The sequence below is a fragment of the Carlito syrichta genome, unplaced genomic scaffold, assembly GCF_000164805.1.
Source record: "Carlito syrichta isolate Samal-C Ts95f unplaced genomic scaffold, Tarsius_syrichta-2.0.1 Scaffold288314, whole genome shotgun sequence".
NCBI lineage: Eukaryota > Metazoa > Chordata > Mammalia > Primates > Tarsiidae > Carlito > Carlito syrichta.
Genome location: NW_007232410.1, coordinates 239,991 through 265,568, shown reverse-complemented (window position 1 = coordinate 265,568; position 25,578 = coordinate 239,991). Strand labels below are relative to the sequence as shown.

The window sequence follows — 25,578 nt, the reverse complement described above, 5'->3', positions numbered from 1 at the left end:
CTCCAGTCTGGGCGACAGAGTGAGACTCCAACTCAAAAAAAAAAAATGCCTATTTCATTTTGCAAACATCTTATGCCAGAAAGCAATGGCATATGCAGCAACCCAGGTGCCCCATTTCCCACCAGGCACCAGTCTCCCACAGTAACTGAATCCCTGCTCTGTGAGTGATCCTGAGACACTTTGGGTGCAACAACACATCTCAAGGATCATCCACCATGACCAGGATGCAGGGCTTGTTCAACATTTGAAAGACCATAAATGTATTCAGCACATTAATAGATGTAAAAGCAAGAACCACATGATTATCTCATTTAACACAGAAAAAGGGTTGGACAAAACCCAGCATCCCTTGATAAAAACCCTTGAGCACCTAGGCATAGAAGGAACATTCCTCAAAACAGAGCCATCTGTGATAAATCAATAGCCAACATTTTGCTCAATGGGTAGAAGTTGGAAGCATTCTCCCTGAGGAATGCAACAAAACCATGATGCCCATTCTCAGCCCTCCTATTCAATATAGTACTAGAAGTCCTAGCCAGAACAATCAGGCAAGAGAAGGAAATAAGGGATACCCAAATAGGAAAAGAGGAAGTTAAGGTATCCTTTTTGCAGGCAATATGATTCTATACATAGAAAACCCTGAGGAGTCTGTCAAAAGTCTCCTAGGACTGTCAAATGACTTTAGTAAAGTCTCAGGTTATCAACTCAACATGCAAAATACAGCTGCATTTCTATAGACCAGCAACAAGCAGGTGGAGAACCAAATAAAAAGCACAATCCCATTCACAATAGGCACACACAAAAATTGAATACCTTGGCATCCACTTAACTAGCCAAAATAATGCTTAGCAAAAGGAACAAAGTGGGAGGCTTCAGACTTTATCTTAGCTTTTATGGCATTCACTTTTGGGGACTTGGTCAATAATTTGTTGTCTACTCCAATGTGCCTATGTTTTTATTGAACTGAAAAGCTTTTGCACAACAAAAGAAACCATCAAAAGAGTAAAGAGACAACCCACAGAATGAGAAAAAAAAATACTGGCTGTGCCACAAACAACATATACACATTTTTAAGTGACGTTACCTATGTATTACTTTTCAACTTTTCAAAGTTGAATTATGGTAGCAAATGTAGTATAACATTCACTCAAAAAATGGCATTAATCAAATGAATGCTAGGGTCACCATGTGTCAAGCAGGATAGTATTAAAATTTTAATAACAGTTTTTCCTTTCTTAAAATTTGTATACATTTTTTGGTACCCTCTGTATTTGAAAATTATGCATATAACAGAGGCTTAGCATCCAGGACCTACAAGGAACTCAAATGAAGTGAAAGGAAAAAAACAACCCCATGAAAAAGTGGGCAAAGGACATGAACAGACACTTCTCAAAAGATGACATACAAACAGTCAACAGATACACTAAAAGCTTCTCAGTCTCACTAGTCATCAGAGAAATGCAATTCAAAACTACAATGAGATACCACCTAACTCCAGTAAGGAGGCTATATTAATAAGTCAAAAAACAATAGGTGCTGGGCAGGCGTGGAGAAAAGGGGATGCTTCTACATTGTTGGTGGGAATGCAAGCTGGTTCAGCCTCTATGGAAAACAATGTGGTAATTCCTGAAATTACTACAAGTCGATCTTCCATAAGACCCACCAATCCCTCTCTTGGGAATATACCCAGAGGAACATAAATCACTCTACCAAAAAGACACCTACCTGCACATGCATTTTTATTGCCACACTTCACAACAGAAAAATTATGGAACCAATCCAACTACCCAATGAAAGTGGACTGGATAAAGAAAATGTGGAACATATACACGATGGAGTATTATGCAGCCATAAAGAACAAAATCATGGACTTTGCAGCAACTTGGATGGAGTTGGAGACCATCATGCTACGTGAACTACCACAGAAACAAAGAACTGAATACCACATGTTCCCACTCATGTGGGTCCTGAACACTAGTCACATTAGCACAAGGGTAGGATTGGCAGTTGCTGGGCACTACTAGGGAAGGGAGGGAGGGAAGAGGATAGAGGACATGAGACAATACAAAGCATACCTAGTCTAATACCGGGGGGCTGAGAGCCAGTTAGAAGCCCAAACTTCTCCTGCACGCAGGCTACCTGTGTAGTAAATCTTCACTTATACCTCACATACGTATAATAACATTTTTTTAAGATTATAAAGACAATAGAGATACAAGTTAGCTTTGTGCAAAGATGGACTTTTAAATAGAAAAATAAAAATGATGTCCAATTTATGATGTTAAAGAGTAATTTGATAGAACTAAAATATCAGACAATAAAATAACCTATGAGGTGTAGGAATGGCAGTAAGTAATCAGAGTCATATGTTCTAAGGTCCTTATAGTTTGTGGAAGAAAGTAAAGATATTTATTAACTTGAGACTAAAATTTCTAGATTAGCACCAAAAAGAGTAGACATTTAAAATTTTCAAAATTAGTAGGGGGAGATAGGTGAGACAAAAGCAAGAAACAGAAAAAGAACAAATAAAAAGTTCAAAATAATGTTAGATATTAATACAAACAATAATAGGCAGTATTCATAACAATAAAAGTTGCTGTAATTAAACAACAAGGGTTCCTGCAACAGGATACTTCATAGAAGAACATATTTCGGGACTTCACAAAGTATGGACACTTAATTATAAAGCAGCCATACTGAAGACAACATGGGTGTGATGTGGCCATGAGTACACATTTGATTCAAGTGCTCAAAAGCAGGCCCATCTGCACAGAAACTGGAAACATGAGGGAGGCATTACAAACAAATGGGAAAGAATACTCAGAAGGTGGCGCTGAGAAAATTGGTTCTTAATAAGAATTGCAGATGAATGAAGAGCTTACAAGTGAAGGGCTTCACTTTAGCCAATTTACATAGAGGAGAATATATTTATAATCTCATGATGGCAACAACGTTAACTTTGGAACTTGTATTCATGTTTCATTTCTGTGATAACACATGACTACAAGTTTCATGACTTAAAACTATAGCCACTTTTTCTCAGGGTACAGAAATCTGGGTCCTCTGTTGTGTTCACAAGGCTGAACCCAATGTCCTGGCAGGGCTGCAACCCTTTCTGGAAGCTCTGAAAATGAATCAATCCTCTCCCAAGCTCATGCAGGTTGTTGGCAGAATGCAGAGCCTCAGGTCTGTGGGACCGAGGCTGTTTCTCTGCAGACTGTCAGCTGGTGGTCCTTTGCTCCTGGAAGCTGCACTAAGTACCTTTACGTGCTTCCCTGCAGCCCTGCAGCAGCAGCAGGCTGAGACCATCTAGCACACTTTACATTTCTCTTACTTCTGCTGCTGCATCTCTCCAATTCTAGTCAGAGGAAGATCTTTGCTTTTAAGGGCTCCTGTGGTTAGATTGGGTCCCTCTGAATAGTCCAACACAAACTCCCCAACATAACGTCCATAACTTTAATTACATCTGCAAAGTCTCTTTTTCCATGTAATGTAACATATGCATGGCTTTCAGGGATAAGGACATGGATGATGTGGGGGCCCATTCTGCCTGCCACAAAGTTTGATCAAATCAACTAAAGTTAAAAAATATGTATGAATGAAATGAAGAATAACATAAATAGAATACATACATAAAACTTTTTTGTGCAGTGACACAATCACGACTCCCTGCAATCTCGACCTTCTGGGCTCAGGAGATCCTTCTGCCTCAGCCTCTCAAGTGGCTGGGACTGCAGATGTGTACCACCATGCCCAGCTAATTTGTTTTATTTTTATTTTTTGTAGAAATAAGACCTTGCTGTTGTCTAGGTTGGTCTCAAACTCCTGGGCTCAACCAATCCTCCTGCCTTGGCCTCCCAAAGTGCTGGGATTACAGGCATGAGAGCCACTGCGCCCAGCCACATAAAACTATGTATATATGTATGTTTGTATTTATTTATTTTTAAAGCAGGATTTTTTGAGAGGACAGAAAAACTCCCAGAATGGAGGGGGGGGGAGGATCCGAGGGGTTACCCACATAAAACTATTTTTAAATCAAGGAAATTATAAACAAAGGAAGGCAGCAGGATTTTGTTACCCTGGAGGGAATTTGGAGAATGTAGTCAAAGAGGGATACACAAGAAAGGTAAAGGTATTGGCAACTTCCATTTCTCAAACTGCATAAGGACACACTGTTTAAAAATTGTTATTATTCTTCTTTAAATTGTACATATACATTATATTCATGAATGTGATAAATTTCACAGCTAAATTATAACGTTTAAAAACATACAAAAAGTTGAATATAAAATGCCACTTATTAATAACCTGAATTTGTGAGTAGAGCCAGAAATGAGAAAATCAAGGAAGAAAAACAAGAAATATTGGAGATAGAAGAATAGAGCATGGAAAGCCAAAACCTAAAATATCTGTCTCACAGTTTTAATGGGGTGTTAAAGTTGGTACTTTCCTCTCCTTCCAGAGACCAGAGAAAAACTGGTTCTTTACTTCAGAAAATGGAGTTAAAAGAGGAGATAAATCCTAATGATCCACATCTGCCTCATTTTCTGAATGGTTTGGAGGTCACCATGGGGGCTCCAATTGGTCCTACCATCTAAATATCAACAAGGCTGCCTTGGAAAGGAGAAATGCTAGCCATACTCTAGAAAGTATCTACAGGGAACCATAGTACTCAAGGCTTTTCCCAAGGGACTAGTATCTTGATTCACTCTTAAATTCCTTAGCTACTTCAGTTGATGTGTAAACTTATTTCCCATGAGACATTTTATGAGTAGATTCACAAACATTTTTTTCCTCAAAAGAAGTATCAATATGCCATGTTAGCCTATGCCTTCGTCCAAAATAATGAAGTATTCAACCACACGAGAGTAAGTCATTCCACTACTAGCATTAGAGAAGTAATTTCCCTTCAAACCAGTGACAGAAGGAAGCAGAAATGGGCCAGGGCAAGCTTCTCTTTCATTTGTGCTCAAGAACAGTGATTAAAAAAGAACTCAGCTGACAGTTGCCAAGGAAAACTTACTCGGATTCAGTTTCCTGTTTAATCTTCTTTGCAACATGTGTAAAAGAAAGAGGAACTCTACTTTAAGTTCATTGCTGAGCATGTTGGGATTGCTTAGTAATTCTGATAACCGAATGTTATCTTTAATAGACTTTGAGGCTGTAGACCTGGCAACCAGGGGTAAACGCATCTGGTAACTATAGTCTGTGAAGTTCACTAAGTCATCCTGGATACTTTTGACTCTGGAAATAAGAAATAAAATACTGTTGACAAGCCACGTTTTAGTAATGAAATTTACATTATTCAAAGTTTCACATTAAATTGTATTACTAGAAAATTTCAAACAACTTACTCTCGATGTGTTAGCAAAGTGTAAACCTCTTGTATCAGTATTTCAGGCACTCCAGCTTTACAGTGAATTGTTCCATGAATTAATTCTTTAGGCAATTTAAATTTTTTTCTTGCCAGGAACTTTAATAATAAAAAAACATTTTCATCATATGAAAGTTCTATTAAAACCTTCACTTTAAACTCACTTTTATCTCTCAACTAATTTTATGATGTTTAACAATGTTGATTATTAAAAGATAATATTCAGAAAGAAAACCAACCACTATATCCCATGCTGATTGAAATGAATATGCTCAGTTTCATATATGACTCATAACATAAACAATTGGAGTTTAATATGTTGTGATCCACAGGAACAGGCCCACACGAGTCCCACACATACGTTTAGAGAGCCAAGAAATCAAGAGCATACTTTGAAAAACCAATGTAACAATTAAAAGTGTAAATGGTTGCTAACTTACCTTCTCCAGCTGTGCCCAGTTATCCAACTTGACTTTTAAAGAGGTACCATTTTCAAAGGAAGATATCATAACTTCCCGTGGGTAATATATACTGAATATTTCTGCAATCAGGAAGCCATTTGAAAAATCCCTGATCCACAGCAATTAGGAAATGAAATAAAATGTAGTTAATTATGCAGTTTGTATTATTTTACAATGAATTAACACCAACCTGATATCTCATACTAGAAGTATTTTGTAAAATTAGCACTGTTATATCACTGCCCTGAAGAAGACCTACTATGGAATAGTATTTTGCTAAGATTATATACATATCAACGGCTTTGGTGTCCTTTTTATCAAGATGCTGAGGGTAGGATCCAAGATGGCCATCATGGAGCAGCAGATTTGCACCTCTCTCAACAAGCAAGGCAGAAAGTAGGGACCCAGCCACAATAGACAGAGACACCCCAAATACTTTTGGACAGATGAAGCACCCTGCACCCAGCAAAGGTCTCTTTGAATATATAGAGATCAGAAAGTGATGGCAGATGCAGGAATCTGGGCACTCCATCCACTACCATGTGCCATGCTTGCACAGGAACTGAACCCCATCCCAGGGTGAGTGAGTGATTCTAAGACTCTTTGAGTCAGTTCACACCCTCCCAGTTGTGTGCCAGTTGCTGGTTCCATGTGGGAGGAGTCCTGGTCAGGGTACCATGTTGGGTAACCAGAGCCCAAGAGGAATAGGGAAAAAACCCACACCCAGCTGGTTGCCATGAGTGACTTCCCAGGAAAGCCCAGGGAATGCATACCTGCGGAGTGAACCTGGCTGGTGCCTGACACCAACAACTATCTTGACCCAGACAGATGAGAAAGAATCACCTCCAACCCCTACATGCCTACTGGGCAGGTCCCTTCCCCCTTCCCCATCACTTGGAACTGACTCTTTCTCAAGAGCAGAATGCAAACTTGAATGGGGGAGTGACAGGAAAGACACCCAGAGGCTTTCCCAATGGTAAATCTTCTGGGCTTTAAACTGCAGATAGCAGATGAGGGGGGCATTCCCCTACTTGCTGTCTGCAGAGTGCTACCAGCAGGGACTGAAAACTAACCTGACTAGATTAACAGTGGGAGAGAAAATCTACATGAGAGAAACCTGCCATGGGGTAGAGCAAGAAGCAGAAGTGAATGCCCCTCTCTCTCTCTCACTGAGTGACCTATAATGAACCATAGAAAGGGCCCTAGAACAGAGGGACACTGGCTAGCTTCAGAGCAACAAAAATAAAGAGGAATTATAGAAAGGAAAGAAAAGCCTGTCACAAATGAGTAAAAATCAACAAAAACAACATGGGCAACACTCAGAGTCTTAAAGAGACAGCACCCAAAAAGACAGATCAGAGCACAAACAATGGAAACCTCCCAGAATGACTTGTCCCAGATGGCAGTCACAGAAATCAGAGATTGGATGGCTAAAATTAACAAAGAGAACTAAGAGAAACTAGAAGCACCACTCACTGAAGTCTTACAAGAAGTAAAAACAGAATTGGCTAACTTCAGAAAAGCCTTTTCTGGAATAATGGATATGATGAACTTCATCTTTGGAAATCAAAAACATGTAACAAGCATAGGGAGCAGAATCAATCAAGCAGAGGAAAGAATCTCAGAGCTTGAAGATGAAAATATGGAATTAACCCAGTCTGTCAAAAAAACAGAAAAAAAAGCTCAAAAAGAAGAAGAAGCAAAGCCTCTGAGAGATGTGTGACTATGTCAAGAAGTCAAATCTATGCCTGATTGGTGTATCTAAAGCAGAAAGAAAAACTGAGAACACCATGGAACAAACATTCCATGGGGTCATACAAGAAAACCTTCCACATCTTGCTAGAAAGGTGAATAGTCAAGTGCAAGAGATTCAGAGAAACCCTATATGGTATCACATGAGAAAAACCATCCCCAAGACACAAAGAAATCTGCCTCCTCAAAGTAAGCATAAAAGAAAATATTGTAAAGGCAGAAAGAAAGGTCAGACAACCTACCAGGGATGACCCATCAGAATTGATTCAGACTTATCTGCAGAAATACTACAAGCCAGAAGGGACTGGAGTCCCTCTTTTTTTTTTTTTTTTTTGAGTTGGAGTCTCACTCCATCACCCAGACTGGAGTGCAGTGGCATGCTCCCAGCCACCACAGCCTGAACCTACTGGGCTCCGGCAATCCCTCTGCCTCAGCCTTCCAAGTAGCCAGAATTACAGGCACACACTACCACTAGCCCAGCTAATTTTTTTTAAATTTATTTATTGTAGAGACGAGGTCTCGCCAAGTTGCCCAGGTGGGTCTCGAACCCGTGGGCTCAGGCAATCCACTCGCCTCAGCCTCCCAAAGCACTGGGAATATAGGCTGAGCCACTCAGCCTGACCTGGAGTCCCATTTTTAACTTTCTCAAAGATAAGCAATTCCAGTCAAGAATTTCCTACCCCACCAAGCCTTCATCAGTGACAGAGAATTAAAATCCTCCCCAGACTCCAATCCCTAAGAGAATATGCCAACTCCAGACCACCCCTTTAGGAGACACTTAAGAAGCTGCCGAACACAGGGAAAAAAATTGATCATACCCATCCCCAAAGTACAATCAAGTACAGAGTTAGCAGAGCATACAGAGCACTCACAAAAATGAAAATACATACATATATAAAAATAAAAGGAAACAAAGCAACACCCTAAGAGACCTATGACAGGGATAAACCCTCATATTTCAATAAACAATTTGAATGTGAATGTACTAAATGTGCCACTGAAGAGGTATAAAGTAGCAAACTGGATAAAGAAGCATGATTCAACAGTCTGCTGCCTCCAAGAAACAAATCTCACTGCAAAGTACTTCTACAGGTTCAAAGTTGGGGCCCTTCAGGCAAATGGAAAACAGAAGAGAGCAGGTGTAGCTATTCTGATATCAGACAAAGCAGACTGCAAGCTATCAAAAGTTAAAAAGGACATGGAAAGACATACATAAAGGCTCAATTCACCAGCAAGAAATATTCATCTTAAGCATACATCCACCTTACACAGGAGCACCAGATTTTAAAAAACAACTACTAATAAGAGAGGGCATTGATTCTCACATAATCATAGAGACCTAACCACCCCACTAACAACTCTAGATAGATCATCAAGACAAAAATAACAAGCAGTCCCAGAACCTTAACTCAAAACTTGATCAAATGGATTTAATAGACGTTTACAGAACACTCCACCCAACATCAAGGGTGTATACATTCTACTTATCAGTACATGGAAGATACTACAAGATTGATTACATTATTGGACATAAATCAAGTGTGAATGAATTACAAAATATCAAAATACCATGCATCTTCTCAGATCATGTAAAATAAAAATAAATATGACCACAAACAAACTTTCCCCCCAAAACACACAAAGATATGGATACTAAGCAATATGCTACTGAATGATATCTTGGTCAAAGCAGAAATCAAGATAGAAATGAAAAGATTCTAGGAAACAAATGAAAATAAAGACAAATCTCATCAGAACCTCTAGGAGCCCATGAAAACAGTGGTAAGAGAAAAATTCATAACATTGCACACACACATCAAGAAAATAGACAGATTATAAGTAATCAACCTAATGTCACACCTAAAGAAGGTAGAAAAGCAATATCATCTAAAGCCTAAATATCATCTAAAGCCTAATTTCAGCAGAGGAATCCAGATCACCAAGATAAACTCACAATTGTGGGATTTAGAAGACAAAAATATCATAGAAAAGATCAATAAGCAAAAAGTTGATTCTTTGAAAGAATAAATAAGGTTGATAGACACCCGGCCAGATTGACGAAGAAAAAGAGAGAGAATCCAAATAAACACAATTAGAAACACAAAAGGCAAAGTCACAACTGACCCTGAAGAAATTCAAAAGATTATCAGAGATACTAGAAACATCTATATGCAAGTAAACTAGAAAACCTAAAGGAAATGAAGGGCTTTGTGACATCACAAAACCTCCCAAAGTTGAAACAAAAACAAATCAAAACTCTAAACAGACTATAACAATCCAGGAAATCAACTAAGTCATAAGAAATCTCCCGGCCAAGACTATATCAGACCAGCTGATTTTCCAGCTGAATTCTATAAGACATACAAGAAAGAACTAATACCAATCTTTTTTTTTTTTTTTTTTTTGAGTTGGAGTCTCACTGTTGCCCAGACTGGAGTGCAGTAGCCGCTCCCGGCCACCGCAGCCTCGATGTGCTGGGCTCCGGCGATCCTTCCGCCTCAGTCTTCCGAGTAGCCGGAATTACAGGCATATGCTACCACGCCCGGCTGATTTTTTTTTTTTTTTTGATTTATTGTAGAGATGAGGTCTGCTGCCCAGGCAGGTCTCGAACCCATGGGCTCAGGCAATCACTCACCTCAGCCTCCCAAAGGCACGGGATTACAGGCTGAGCCACCGAGCCCGGCTACCAATCTTATTAAAAGTATTTCAAGCCATAGAGAATGATGAAATTCTCCCCAACTCAATTTATGAAGCTAACATCATACTGCTACCCAAACTTGGCAAAGACCCAAAAAAGAAAAGAGAAGTATAGGCCAATCTCCTTGATTAACTGACAATGCAAATTTTCTCAAGAACATCCTAGCAAATCAGATCCAACAACACATCTCAAGGATCATCCAACATGACCAAGTGGGCTTCATTCCTAGGATACAGGGCTGGTTCAACATTCACGGGACCATAAAGGTAGTTCAGTACATTAACAGATGTAAAACCAAGAACCACATGATTATCTCATTAGATGCAGAAAAAACATTTGACAAAATCCAGCATCCTTTCTTGATAAAAATCCTCGAACACCTTGAGCATAGAAGGAACATTCCTTAAAACAGTAAGGGCCATCTATGTTAAGCCCCACAGCAAACATTTTGCTCAATGGGCAGAAGCTGGAAGCATTCCCATTCACTGGAACAGGACAAGAATGCCCACCCTCATCCCTCCTGTTCAACATAGTGCTGGAAGTCCTAGCAAGAACAATCAAGCAAGAGAAGGAAATCCAAATAGGAAAAGAGGAAATTAAGGTATCCCTCTTTGCGCACAATATGATTCTATATCTTGAAAACTCTTGGGACTTGGGAGTCTGTCAAAAGCCTCCTCTCTGATAAACCACTTCAGTAAAGTCTCAGGTTATAAAATCAACATTCACAAGAGAACTGCATTTCTGTACACCAGTAACAAGCAGGTGGAAAACCAAATAAAAAGCACAATCTCATTCACAACAGCCACAAAAAATTAAATACCTTGGCATCCACCTAACCAGAGAAGTGAAAGGTCTTTACAATGAGAACAATAAAATGCTGTTCAAAGAAATCAAGGATAAGACAAACAAATGGAAAAACATTCCTTGCTCATGGGTTGAAAGAATCAATATTGTCAAGATATCCATCCTACCCAAGGCAATCTACAGATTCAATGCAACACCCATCAAATTACCAGCACCATTTTTCACAGATCTTGAAATGACAATACAGAAATTCATATGGAAAGAGAAAGAGTTCAAATAGCCAAAACAATCCTCAGCAAAAGGAACAAAGAGGGAGGCAACACACTTCCAGACTTTAAGCTTTCTCACAAAGCTACAGTAACTAAGACAGCAAAGTATTGGTATAGGAATGGGTAATAGCCCAGTGGAACAGAACAGAGATTCTGGAAGCAATAAAACGGTCTCACCACCAACTCATCTTTAACAAAGCAACCAATAACAATCACTGGAGAAAGGAGACCATATTTAGCAAACTAGCTGACCACGTACAGAAGAATGAAACTGGAACTCTACCTATCATCATAAACAAAAGTCAACTAAACAGGCATTAAAGACCTATACATAAAACCTCAAACTATAAGAATCCTAGAAGAAAATATAGGAAACATTCTTACACACATCGAAGGAGGCAACAGATTCTTGACTAAGTCCCCCAAAGTTAATGCCATAAAAGCTAAGATAAACAAGTGGGACCTCATTAAACTGAAAAGCTTTTTACACAGCAAAAGAAACCATCAAGAGAGTAAAGAGACAACCCACAGAATGGGAAAAAATATTTGCAAATTATGCATCGGACAAAGGTCTAGCATCCAGGATCTACAAGGAACGCAAATGAAGTAAAATAAGAAAAAACAAACATCAAAAGGTGGGCAAAGGACACAAATAGACACTTCTCAGAAGATAGCAAACAAGCAGCCAACAGACACATGAAAAACTGCTCAACCTCAGTAATCATCAGAGAAATGCAAATCAAAACTACGATAACATACCACCTAACCCCAATAAGGGTGGCCATCATTAATAAGTCAAAAGAGAAAAGGAAACGCTTCTACACTGTTGGTGAAAGTGCAAGCTAATTCAACCTCTATGGAAAGCAGTGTGAAAATTCCTGAAAGAACTGAAAACTGACCTTCCATATGATCCAGCAATCCCTCTCCTGGAACATAAATCATTCTACCAAACAGACATCTGCACACACATGTTTATTGCTGCACTATTCACAATAGCAAAGGCATGAAACCAACCCCACTGCCCATCAAAAGTGAACCGGATAAAGAAAATGTGGTACATGTACACAACGGAGTATTAAGTAGTCATAAAGAACAACAGTTGGAAACCATAATACGAAGTGAACTATCACAGAAACAAAGAATTGCATATCACATGTTCTCACTCATATGTGAGCCCTGAACACTAGTCACCTGAGCACAAAGGAGGGATCAGCAGTCACTGGGCACTGCTAGGGGAGGGAGGAAGGGATGGAGGTGGGGGACACTTAACCACACAAAGGGTATCGGGTCCACTACCGGGGGTGTGAGGCTCAATTAGAAGTCCAAATTTCACCTGCATGTAGCCTACTTTTGTGGTTAAACCTCACTTATACCCCAAATCTCTATAACAAAATAAAAAAATTTTAAAAATACAAAACTGCCCAGGTGACTCATATGCACATTCAAAGTTTCAGAAAATCCAAATCCTGAAGTTAGTACAGCAGTCCCCGCTGAATCCCAGTTTTGCTTTCTACGGTTTCGGTTACCTTCGGTCAACCAAAGTCAGAAAATATTAAATAGAAAATTCAAGAAATAATCCATAAATTTTAAACTGTGTGAGTAGTGTGTTGACATCGCCCTGCCTGCTGGGTCCCGCCGAGGCTGACTCCCTCTGTCTAGCATCTCCTCACTCGGACACGCCCTGTCACCCTCTTGTGCAGATTGATCGACTGTCACATATGGCCAGGCCTGTGTTCAAGTCACCCTTATTTTACTTCATAACCACCCCAAAGCCCAAGTGTCAAGTGATGCCAGCAATTCAGATATACCAAAGAGAAGCCATGGGGTGCTTCCTTTAAATGAAAAGTTGAACATTCTCTACTTAAAAAAAGAAGAAGAAAAGAAATTGTAACCTTAGGTTGCTATAATCTATGATAAGAAAGGATCTTGCATGCCTGAAATTAAATTATAAAACATTCTTCATAATTTTGTCGTTGCACCTCTGAGTGCAAAATCTGCAGCCACGGTGTGTAATAAGTGATCAATTAAAATGTAAAAGGCATTAAATTGTGGGTGGAAGACCTAGACAAAAACGGGGTCTGATTGAGCGTTCCCTGCTATCCTGGTTTCAGGCATCTGCTGGGAGGTCTTGGAACGCATCTCCCCTTAGATAAGGAGGGATTACTTTAAACCAGAGTCCTTCTTGCAAAAGATTCACCGCCTTAATTTTTATAGAATTTAGTTTGAAATCTCAAAGCAAATATTAACGACCAGTTACATTCAGGGCGGCTCCAATTAAATGACAAACTTAGAAATGCTGAACTTCGCAGCAACTTGGATGGATTTAGAGTCTAGATTACTCAGGGATCTATCACAGGAACAAAGAACTGGGTATCACATGTTCCCGCTCATAAGCAGACCCTGAGCAATTATCATAATACTTTAAGAACCAGGATGGGCAGTAGTGGAAACTGCGGGGGCGGGGGCGGAGGGGGCACACTTTATCGAGAAAAATACCTGATCTCAAAGCAGGTGAAATGGGGATTAAAGTGAGGCCCAGGTTTTACCCGTTTCAGTGATCATTCGTATACTTAACCCTGAATTGTACCACACATCTTCAAAATAAAAATAAAGATTAATGGGGGGGAAACATTGTTCTTATAGCCAGGGCCTGTAATCCCAGTGCTTTGGGAGGTCTAACCGGCAGCATGGGTTGAGGCCAGCAGTTTGAGACTAAGCTGGGCTACAAAATGACTGATCGATCATTGATTAAACGAATACATACATGCATAAAATGCTTCGCCATATTTTTTTAAAGCCTGGCTTCCTCATCGGTGCTTTCACGCGTACGTGTGGGTGGGGGTCTTCATCCGAAACACAAGCCCGGCAAGAACAGGCCTCTGGCCGGCGACGGGGAAGAGGCGGCGCGCATCCCCGCCGCTAAAGCATCCCCCCGGGCCCGGGCCCGCCCAGCACCTGTTGACGTTCCTGGGGAAGAAGCTGAGATCCAGGCCCTGGAGCCAGCGCAGTACGGAGCGGGACAGGCAGGAGCTCTTCGGGGGGTGCGGATAAACTAGACATTTCTTAGGCCTCCCTCGGATGGGAGCTGCTGGCTGTGACAAAGCTGACGGTGACTTGGCTGGGGCTGCCGCCGGCTGCGTCAAAGACCCTTCTTGCTGGCCGGCGGCAGCCATGGCGCTTTCTGGGCTGCTATAGCAACAGCCGCTGCGAGGCGGGGCCTCGGGGCGGGCTGGGCGGGGCCTTGAAGGGAGGGCGGGGCCTCGCGGGGAGGGAGGGGCCTCATTGGGCAGGGCCGGGCCTCGTGGGGAGGAGGATTCTAGGGAGGGGGGCGGAGCCTCGTGAGGGCGTGGCATGGCCTTGCACGGGGTGGGGCTTGCGGGCGGGGCCTCAGGCGGGGCTTGAGGGCGTGGCTTGCGGGCGGGTGTCGGGCGAGCCTATGGGCGGGGTGTCGGGCGGAGCTTATGGGCGGGGTCTCAGGCGGAGCTTATGAATGGGGCGGGGGCGTGCTGACTCGGCGTCTGCGCAGGCGCTGTCGCCACTTCCAAGAGTCCGATTTTCTCGAGTCTTGGCGCGCAACGCTCTCCGGGTTGGAGGATGCGAATCCCTGATACCAGTGTGTCAGGGCTCGGTCTGGAGAGCTTAAACTTTGGGCAGTCTGGAAAGCTTAAACCTTTCCATCTCAATTTTACTTGCCCTTACTGTTATCCAACTTAGGGCTTATTTTTCCTTTATTTCCTTCTTCACAAGTTTTGCATTTTAGATATTGTAATTTCTGCCCTCCCAAAGGTCTGTTTTCAGTTAAGTGTTTTGAGGAGGGTGTGAGAAGGCTCCAGAGAACAAGGACAGTGTTTGCTCAGGAATTGGAAAGCGATAGAGGAGAGAAAAATCTTCAAAACTGAAATGAATGTTAGTCTACAAAATTTAGCATAACTGTTTTCTTAATTATTGCATTAAGCAATCATAAAAATTACATAATATTCTAAAAGAACTTCATCAAGATGTCCTAATAAGTGTAATTCCTTCATTAATCCAACACAAATATATTGAGTCCCTACTATGCACCAAACACGGAGCTAGTCACTTGGCTCTTTCAGTGAACACTGCAGGGGAAACAAATGAGAGCCATCACAGAATGGGCACTGGCAATTATAAATTAAGTGTTTATGCAAGCAAAAGTATTTAAATCCTTTAAAAATGTTTACAGCCAAAAAAATTGCTTAATGTGGAATGTGGGTGTGTATACAAGAGAAAATACCGTATGGGATGGATCTTGATAGTGTTACTGTATAATATTTTGTTGAATGTTTGTTAATATAGTAAACCAATATATTCTGTGATTTTAAAAAGGAAAAAAAGTGAAGCTATGCAAATATTTTCTCTTTGCCTAATAAAGTTTGTCATGAATTAGTCATTCATTCTATGAACTTCCTTTGAGGAATCATCTATCATGTGCTATGCCCTAAATTTTCACTATCCTGTATGGTAGCCACTAACCACATGTGGCTATGAAAGTTTAATTTTAATAAGTTTAAATGAAATAAATTCCATTCCACTGGCTACATTTCAGCTGCTCAAGAGTCATATGGCTGGTGGCTACCATATTTGATATCACAGATACAGACCTTTTCCATCATTGCAGAAAGTTCGATTGGACGGCTGCACACTAGATTATTTATAAGAGAAATCGAGATATAAATATCAGCCGAAAGATTACATAAACCGAAAAGCTCTGCCATGGTAAAAATAGGTTAGCATGAGGGAGGAAGCAAATATTTTGGCCCGGGGAGTCTAGGAAATCCTGTCAGATAAGACGACCACTGATTTGGATCTTACAAGGCAGTATTTTAAGTTGATTAAGATAAAGACTTTAGAGGACTGATTCTACCTTTCATTAGCAGTGTGACTTTGGACAAGTTATTTAACCATTTTTACTTGTAGAATATGGAAATAAATAGGATACATCTCACAGAGCTGTTGTGAGGATTAAATAAGCAAATTGAATATGTAAAAGCTCAAAACACACAGCACAGCGTGCTCAGTAGGAATAAATTGTTGTTTCTAAGGTGATCATGAAAATTTGTTGAAGAGAAACCTTTTTCGCACAGAATAACTAATGTGAACAAAGACAGAGATTTTTATCAGTTTTTAGATATGAAATAACCCATTAGGGTTAGAGAAAGTATTTAGGTATGAGCATGAGAATTATGCAAAGATTCGGATGGCAAAGCCTACAGAATTAGGTTAGGGCTATAGGTTGGGGCTTAATTATGAACAGGCTTGCTAAGGAGTTAGAATTTTTTTTCCAGTATTCGATGTCCCAATTGTTAAGTGAATATACCCCTGTTACAAACATCCCCTTCTATAATATGCTCCACTCTGTGCCCCTGGAGTTGGAACTCTGCAGCATAATTTCTCCTGTGCTGGGCGTAAGGTAAACTCTGCCTCTATGGGCGCTAGAGGCCAGAAGGCAGGAGGCTGGGAGAAGGAACTTGCCATTTCCCCTTTGCTGGCCATGCCGGTGTGTTCCTCAGCAACAAAGCTTCACCTGGTAGGGGCAGTTGGTTTCCATCGCCAACTTTTTTAGCACTCCTGGAGCAGGTTTCCTCATACTCTCTCAAAGGATTTGGCGACCACCGAAAAGTAGCTCTCCTTAGAAGAATGAGACCCAACTTTTACTCTAGGACAGCTCCACTGTGCTCCTGAAGTATTGGAACCAGCTGTGTACACCCTGTCCTCAGAAACCCAAGTCTTATGGCTTTTAAATGTCCAAGTCCTAGGTGCTTGTAAGTTCAACTTTTTCCAGAGGGTGGTATCTGCTTCCTGAAGCGTCTATCCCTGTGCGGATCTGATGGGGCCTTTTTAGTTTTTCAGTTCTCCAACTCCTATTTAACCAGTTCCTTATACAGTTAACTCTTAAACAACATGGGTTTGAACCGCCTACATTCACTGAAAGAATTTTCTTTCACCTTTGCCACCCAGAGGCAGCAAAGCCAACCCTTCCTCTTCCTCCTCCTCCTCAGTCTACACAACGTTAAGGCAATGAGGATAATGACCTGCTTCCACTAAATAGCAAAAACATTTTCTCTTCCTTATGTTTTCGTTTTCTTTTTTTTTTTTTTTTTTTGAGTTGGAGTCTCACTCTGTCGCCCAGACTGGAGTGCAGTGGCCGCTCCCGGCCACCGCAGCCTCGACCTGCTGGGCTCCGGCGATCCTTCCACCTCAGCCTTCCGAGTAGCTGGAATTACAGGCGTGCGCTACCACGCCCGGCTGATTTTTTGATTTATTGTAGAGATGAGGTCTCACTGCCCAGGCGGGTCTCGAACCCGCAGGCTCAGGGAATCCACTCACCTCAGCCTCCCAAAGGCGCGGGATTACAGGCTGAGCCACCGAGCCCGGCTTCCTTATGTTTTCTTAATGGCACTTTCTCTTCTCTAGCCTGCTTAGTTGTAAGAATACATATATGATACATATGACATAAAAATGTGTGTTCATCTACTGTATTTGTTATCAGCAAGGATTCTAGTCAGCAGTAGGCTATTAGTTGGTATGTTTTGGGGGAGTCAAAAGCTTCACCCAAATTTTCAACTGTGTGGCCAATCGGTACCCCTAGTCCCCACATTGTTCAAGGGTCAACTGTATAAAATTCTTGCTGTTGAATTCGTGGAATTATTTCTATTTTCCTGAAAAGATGCTGGATGACACAATCCTTGGTACTGGAGTGAGGTTTCTCTTCACCATTAGCTCACCTACATCTTACTAAGGTATCTAAGGAACTTGCTGTCTTCTGTTCATCAGGTCAAGTCAGCAAGATACCATCAATATAGTGGACTAGTGTGATGTTCTGGGAGATGTCCAGACATTCAAAAATCTCTTCCGATCTTGTGGCAGAGAGCAAAAAAATTGATTTGACCTAAGGCAAGAGCATGAATGTGTACTATTGATCCTGCCAGATAAAAGCAAACTGCTTTTGATGGTTCTTGCAGATTGTTATAGGGAAGAAAAAGTATTTTCCAGATCAATAGCAGCATCATATTTGCTAGGGACTGTGGTCATTTATTCCAGTAAAGACACTTCAGTGGGAAAGCAGCTATAATTGAAGACATGTCCTGTTTATAATCATCCATAGTAATTCTCTAAGACCCATCTAACTTCTGCATAAGCCCAATACCCATCAAAGTCGATGAATGTCATTGGCCTCTAACCTGGTCTCTACCTTTCTGACACTCTGGAGTTTACTGGGGGCAAAGTGCAGACATCCACTGCGTTCTGTTCCACCAGAGGTAGCAGTGCCTCTCTAGAGGAGACCCGCCCCATTCTTGTTTAAACTGTAGATATATGGGTACATCTTCCTGACTCCGGAGTCCAGTTAGGTTTACCCGGCCATCACACTGAGCTACATCCCCCAGGTTAGACCGTATCCACAGTAGGTGATAGTTTATTTTCCCTGTGCATGCCTTTATTTTATTGTTCAATTTGGTCAGATGTTGCCCAGGAAGAACTATTAATGAGACCTTCAAAGATCTCATTTTTTTGTTTTAAAAGATAGGGTCTTGTTATGTTACCCAGGCTGGTCTCGAACTTCTGGCCCCAAGCAACCCTCCTACTTCAGCCTTCCAAAGTGCTGAGATTATAGATGTGAGCCATCACATCCAGTTTCAAGAGCAATAATTTTAAAGATGGGAAAAGGATATTTAAAACAGGAAGAGATTAAGAAAATGTAGAATAAAGTATGCACATTTCTTTTTAATATGAAAACTTGATGCTTGTCATATTTTCCAACATTTTCCAGTATTTTCCAATTTTTCCAATATTTCTTCTAGATACCAGTTTATAGGATTTTTATACTGTAAATGTTTATTTGAATTTTGACATAAATATTTTATTTCACTATTTGTGATCTATAAATGGATAGTACATGAATTATACATTTCTTAAAAACTTGAGATTCCTATGTGGCAATCTATTAAAAAGTGCTTTTAGGCCATGTGCGATGGCCCATGCCTATAATCTCAGCACTTTGGGAGGCCAAGGCAGGAAGATTGCTTAAGTCCAGGAGTTTGAGACCAGCCTGGGCAACATAGCGAGACCTCATTTCTTCAAAAGAAAAATCAAAAAATTACCCAGGTGTGGTGATGTGCACTGTTAGCTCCAGCAGCACAGGAGACTGAGGCAAAAGGATTACTTGAGCCCAGGATGTCGAGGCTGTGGTGAACTGTGATTGTGCCCCTGCACTCCAGCCTGGGTGACAGAGTGAGACTCCGACTCCAAACAGACAACTATTTTATACTTTGTCATAATTGCATTTTAAAATTCATAAAGATCTGCTAGTTTCATCTTCGTGCTGAAGGTAGACTTAAGCTAGTTTTGACGTATTAATCACGAAAAATACATGATACATGATTAGTTCGGAGAGACATAGAGTGGAATAGCTAATAGACTATTATGGAGAAGTAGAGGACTTTGGAGGTGTTCCAGCCTAGCTGTTCCTGTTCTCGAATCATTGGTCCCTGCCGATACTGAAGGTAGCAGTGGCTGGGTGGTGGTGTTTGTCCTTAGCCTATTTTTGCAATTTCAAAATAAAAATGTATGTAGCTCTCACTAGGGGCACAGTGATGTTACCGAGTGGGATGTAATAACTTCAGTACATAAAGAAAGCTACACAGATATTCTTCAGGGACACAGCATTAATTCCAGAAAAACGGCCAGCCTTCCTGCCCTTCGGGTCCTGGGAGAGGCACCCAGCAAATACCATGATGGTTCCCGGATGAGATTAGGCTCAGGAACTTATCACATTTTTAAGAGGTTCGCTCTGACAGCCCATGAATGTTTTTAAAGCATCCTGTCCTCTTTTAATGTGCTAGAGACTCTGGAATCGTTGTTGTTGTTGTTGTTGTTGTTGTTGAGGCAGGATTTCACTTTGTCACCCAGGCTGGAGTGCAGTGGCACAATCATGGTTCACTGCAGCTTCTACCTCTTGAGCTCAGGTGATCCTTCTGCCTCAGCTGCCTGAGCAGCTGGGACTACAGACATAAGCCATCATGCCCTGCTAATTTTTCTTTTTTTCAATTTCTGGTAGTGTCAAGGTCTTGCTATGTTGTCCAGGCTCCTGGGCTCAAGAAAGTCTCTCACCTTGGCCTCCCAAAGAGTTGGAATCACAGCTGTGAGCCACTTTGCCCAGCTTCAAAACATACTTTCCATCCATTGGGTGCAATTTCCCTAGTGCTTTTTGAGAATAGGCAAATCAAAGGCCTGATTCCCAGGTATAACCCTTCCCAGCAGGTCCAGTCTGAGGCCTACATGAGTATGCTACATAGTCTGAAGAGCCTGATGGATATACTTAATAAGTAGTGCCTGCTTGATCAAGCTCTCCAAATGTGGACTCAATAGAAAGAGATAGTAAAAGAAGTAGATAATATGAAATGAGAATTATATGAAAGAAGCAAAGTGGGACAGAGAGCTGAAGCGGCCTGTAATTACCAGTGCCAAGGCTTGAATTAGGTGTCCTGGAAGGTAAGAAGCACTTCTCTCCATATGAACATACATGAGATAGCAGCTTGTAGGGTGCTCTTCATGCCTAAAAAGCCTTGCCATCTATGATGTGCCCACTTGTGTGTGATAAGTATTTAATGAGTCTGTTGAAAAAGTGATTCATTTGGTAGGCCAGTCACGGCGGCTCACAATTGTAACGCCAGCATTTGGGAGGCCAAGGCAGAAGGATTGCTTGAGCCCAGGAGTTCAAGATCAGCCTGGGAAATATAGCAAATAATAATAACAAATAAAATAAAAAAGCAGGGCAAGGTGGCTCATGCCTGTAGTCCCAGCTACTTGGGAGACTGAGGTGAGAGGATCACCTGAGCCTAGGAGGTCAGGGTTGCTGTGAGCCATGACTGTGCCACTGCACTCCAGCCTGGGTGACAGAGTGAGACCCCCAACTTAAAAAACAAGTGACTAATTTAAGTTTCATTGATTGGTCACAGATCAGTATAATAGATCCTAGTGACAGAGACAGAGAAGTCTATGTATTTGTCACAATTATAGGTGATGGTGAGGGCTTGGATAACATTCACTGAGAATAATGTACTCACTTGCCTATTACACAGAAGGTTGAAATCAGGGATAATATTGTTGAGAAATTTGAAAAGTATAAGTTTTTTTTTGTTTCCCTAGGTACAAACTAAAATCAATTCACCTGCCACAGTTGCACAGATGCTGACGGAAGGGAAAGGACTGGACTTTATAAATCACAACATAGGAAGCTGCACCAACTCTGTCTTCGTGCCAGTTCCTCGTGCCCCCCAAGTATCTCAGGACAATGTGAAGTGGTTCATCATGGATTTACATCCCAGTTGAGAAACCCTAGGATGAGGAAACCCCAATGTTTTATGATGGACTGCAAGAAAACCTACCAAAACTTTGTCCTAGAGGGAGACATGATATTTATTATACTAATCAATAAACAAACCTGCACTCTGCTTTAAGGGAAGATGCTATATCTTCTGACACTGTCCACCATATGAACATCTTTGAAAAGACAATCTGGAACAAAAGTTGTCATTGGCTATGCTCACAAGATGTTCGGAAACACAAGAGACCCATAATGGATGGATCTACCAATAAGCATCACCAAACACATTTATGTTTTCTTATCTCCACCATCTATTTGGGTTGAAGCATTGAATTAACCTTGTCTTTATCTATAGTTAAGCTTAACTTCTTGAGGAGTTTCACCCTAGAGCTATATAGTATTTCATAATCATCACTGGACTGTGAGTAGGAAAAATTATATGATCACAATTATGAGTTATGGTGAGGGTTTGGATAACTTTGATAATGATTTACTTGCCTATTTACACAGAAGGTTGAAATCATGGATAACATTGTTGAGAAATGTGAACGGTGTAAAAAATTTTTTTCTCTAGTTGCAAACTATACTGAGGCTGTGATCCAATTTCTAAGTCACTGAGGCTGTGATCCAACTTCTAAGGGGAAAATCCTTTTAACATTCATACTTCTGAACAATTTCTCTACAGTCAATAAACTAAACATATGAATTGGAAATGTTATCTATATTTAGACAATCCAACTATAAACTTACATAAGAATACATCTACTACTTAAATTACTATTTAAATATTTTATATCCAGTATTGGTATCAATTTCTTGAAAAGTGACTGCAAAATTCAATCACCTACTTAAATATTTTGATATCTCAGTGGTTAAACCTAGTTTTGACTAACTTTGAAGCTAAATAGTGGAGAGCCTTGGTTGCTCACTTCCTCTTAGTGTGATTTACTCTATCATATTCAGGCCAGGGGTCTATTAGAAGCATTTTCCTCAATAGTGTCTTAAAAGGGAATTTGGCAATTTCATGACTCTATCTGTATAGATGAAAGGGTGATTGTGTTCACTAATGTGATTGTAATTTCAGCTAAAGGTCAAGTAGGTTACAATTGACAATAACTATAGTGCACTATAATGTCGCTTTACAAATGAAAACTCCTTAGTTATCCTTCTCTCTCCATACACAGAGACTTGAAATGGAGCCTTTCCGATTATACTCTGTGTTTATGTAGGGATGAGCCAAAGAGCTACAAAGTGACAGATGATGTGTGAGGCCATTGGATTGTGTATTTCTGAAGGTGAAAACAAGGCAATTCATGTAGTTTTCAAGACAAGCAATCCCAATGACACAGCACACAAACTAAAAATCTCAGTGGCTTAACATGCCACAGGCTAATTTCTTGCTGACACTGGCTGTCTACTCAGGGTCAGTGGGAAGGAGTGGTTTCCACATGCAGGGATCCAGGTTGGGTCATATGGTGCCCCCAGAACTCTGTGTGACTCCTGAGGTTGCTGTGGCAAAAGGAGGGAGATGGAGAACACACACAGGCTCTTAAGTCTCCAGGCTGCGAGTAGCCCATCACTTCTGCCCACATTCATCCTGAAGTCTCATGCTACCTACATGAGAGTCCTTAGAAAGCAGGGCACACATGGACTATGCAGAAAGTATGAGCGCCGGTCATCTCAGTTGTGACTAGAAATCTCTTTTTAGAAAGGTTTCTCGTCCTCTTTGATGTGTGATATTTGTGGGGATAAAAGGAAACTTTCCTATAGCTTTCCTTGAAAATTCAACCGTAGACACAACTTGGAGAATTCCAGCTGGGAAATGATCTCAAAGATTTTTCTATGTCAGTAACTGTACTTCTTTATACTTTTTCCGTTTGTTAAAAACCTCTGCTAGCTTGTTAACTCAGAATTTTGATCTTAAGTAACAGGAAAAATGAAAGTGTTAAATTGGAAACATTTCTTACTAATGGGAAGACAGCATTCCTGTCTTCAGTCAATATCGCCAATTGCAGACTTTAAGTATATCACACAGACTCATAGGGAATTCCTCCCAGATCCTTGCAGGATGAGGAAAGGCAGGCACTGAGAAGTGAGGAGAAGAACTAAGATGGAAATACTCATAACACAAGTATGAAATACCTATTTCTTATTGGTTATCCACTGTTGTGCAATAGAACAGTTCCAAAACTTGGTGTCTTGAGTTATATAACAACAAATTTATTTTCTCACGATGATGTGAGACAGCATTTGGCCTGGGTTCGGGAAGTTCCTCTGCTGATCTTGCTTGGGGTCACTCATGTGGCTTCAGTTCTCTGGCCGTCAACCTGGGCTACATGGGCTAAGACACCCGCACTCACAAACTTGGCAGTTGGTGTTGCCTGTTGGTGGACTTCTCTCTCTATAGAGGGGAAGTCGCATTGTGAAGGTATGTACATTGGGATGGGAGGAATTATGGTGGACATTTTGCCGTCTACTCCCCCTTCCATATGCTCCCCAGGTCTTAATCAATATAACTGGGTTTGACGCAGGTCGATTTCTCACGAAGTGTTCAAGAGAATAGAGGGAGAAGTTACATTCACAAGGAGATAAGTTAGTGCTGGTTTCACCTTGTGTGCATGATCTTGTCCCTCTCATTCCATTAAGTCCCAGAATAGGGTAAAGGAATTACCTAAGAAATTTCCATCTGACTTAATCGAAGAGGAAGACTCTCCTTCAGATGACTGTTATTTACTGGTGCATGAACAATTGCACAACAGACTAAGACTAGCTCCATAATTTGCAGGGCAAAGTGCAAAATAAAATCGTGGAGCTCGTTGATCAAAAATTAAGAATTTCAAGATGATAGCGGATCACAAAAGCAAGCATGGGGCCCCTCTAAGTGTGGGAGCTAGCAGCAGAGTCCAGCTAGGTATCACCAGAGAGACACGTATGGGTGTGTTGATCATATAATTTTTCCTGTTCACACACAACTCAAGAAGAAAGTTTGTATGATTGTTTTTAAAACCTTCATTTTTTTCCTCAATGAAAATGTGACTGAAAGGATAAACTGACTGCCTTCCATTCCCCCAGACAAAGACCAGTTGACTGGGAATTAAATTGAATTCTTCTTTACAAGGAGTGATGTTTTATCTAAGGCAATGTGTCATTACATACATAATGAATACAGTTCTGCATAATAATTTGGAACATAACATGGAGAAGTGCTGGCTTCACTTTGAGAGATGCCTCACAAATTATAAGGTAATTAGGAAAATATTTCCTTTTCTCACACTGGCAGTGTGGTCAAACATGTTATCTTCCAGCCCAGCTTTGGAATGCCCAAGTCTGTCCCAGACTCTCCTGCAGGGCCGGTCTCATGGGTGTGCAACCCATGCAGTCCTGTGAGGCCCTCCACCTAGAGAGGCTCCGTGCTTGGGACCAATTTTATAACCATCCCTGCTATGCTGTGATATTGACAATGCAAACTTCCCTTAACACCTCTCTGCACACACCACAAATGTGTCTTCAGGTGTTGGGAGCCAGCCATGGAGGCCCACTGAGCGTTAGGGATCAGGAAGGGCTGTTGACCCCGAGACCACTAGGATACGTTCGGGAGCTATTTGACCCCATTTCCTCCCCCTTTCTACTCAGCACTAACCAGATTAAGCTCCTGTGAGCTCAAAACATAAAAACTCTGAGACCGGGACGAACACAAGCTAACTTTAGAAACTCATTGCTCCCATTCTTCCGCAAACTGCAGTTTTGGCTTTCACACAACTTATAATTGAAACTCGGGTCACATTTAAGAGCCTTAGTATTGGTCACAGGCTTCTGGGTCATGATCTTAGGATTTATTGAAGGTGTAAATTGTAGAACATAGTTTTAGAAGACAG

The 25,578-nt window shown here is 41.1% G+C and overlaps 1 protein-coding gene across 3 annotated transcripts in view; it reads right to left on the bottom strand.

Annotated features, from left to right (window-relative positions):
* The window catches only part of SPATA4 (spermatogenesis associated 4), a 210,127-nt gene extending 195,538 nt beyond the window's left edge, over nucleotides 1–14,589 (bottom strand). For 2 of the 3 annotated variants that reach the window (XM_021710215.1, XM_008053583.2), the window contains exons 1-4: nucleotides 14,314–14,589; nucleotides 5,815–5,944; nucleotides 5,355–5,473; nucleotides 5,024–5,244 (exon numbers count right to left, since the gene is read on the bottom strand). In XM_021710215.1, coding sequence (XP_021565890.1) covers nucleotides 5,024–5,244; nucleotides 5,355–5,473; nucleotides 5,815–5,944; nucleotides 14,314–14,531 — 688 coding nt within the window. In that variant the 5' untranslated portion in view covers nucleotides 14,532–14,589. Of the gene's footprint in view, nucleotides 1–5,023; nucleotides 5,245–5,354; nucleotides 5,474–5,814; nucleotides 5,945–14,122; nucleotides 14,249–14,313 lie in introns of those variants that run through there. The other variant, XM_008053584.1, reaches the window with a different exon arrangement.
* Nucleotides 14,590–25,578: the final 10,989 nt, after the last annotated feature.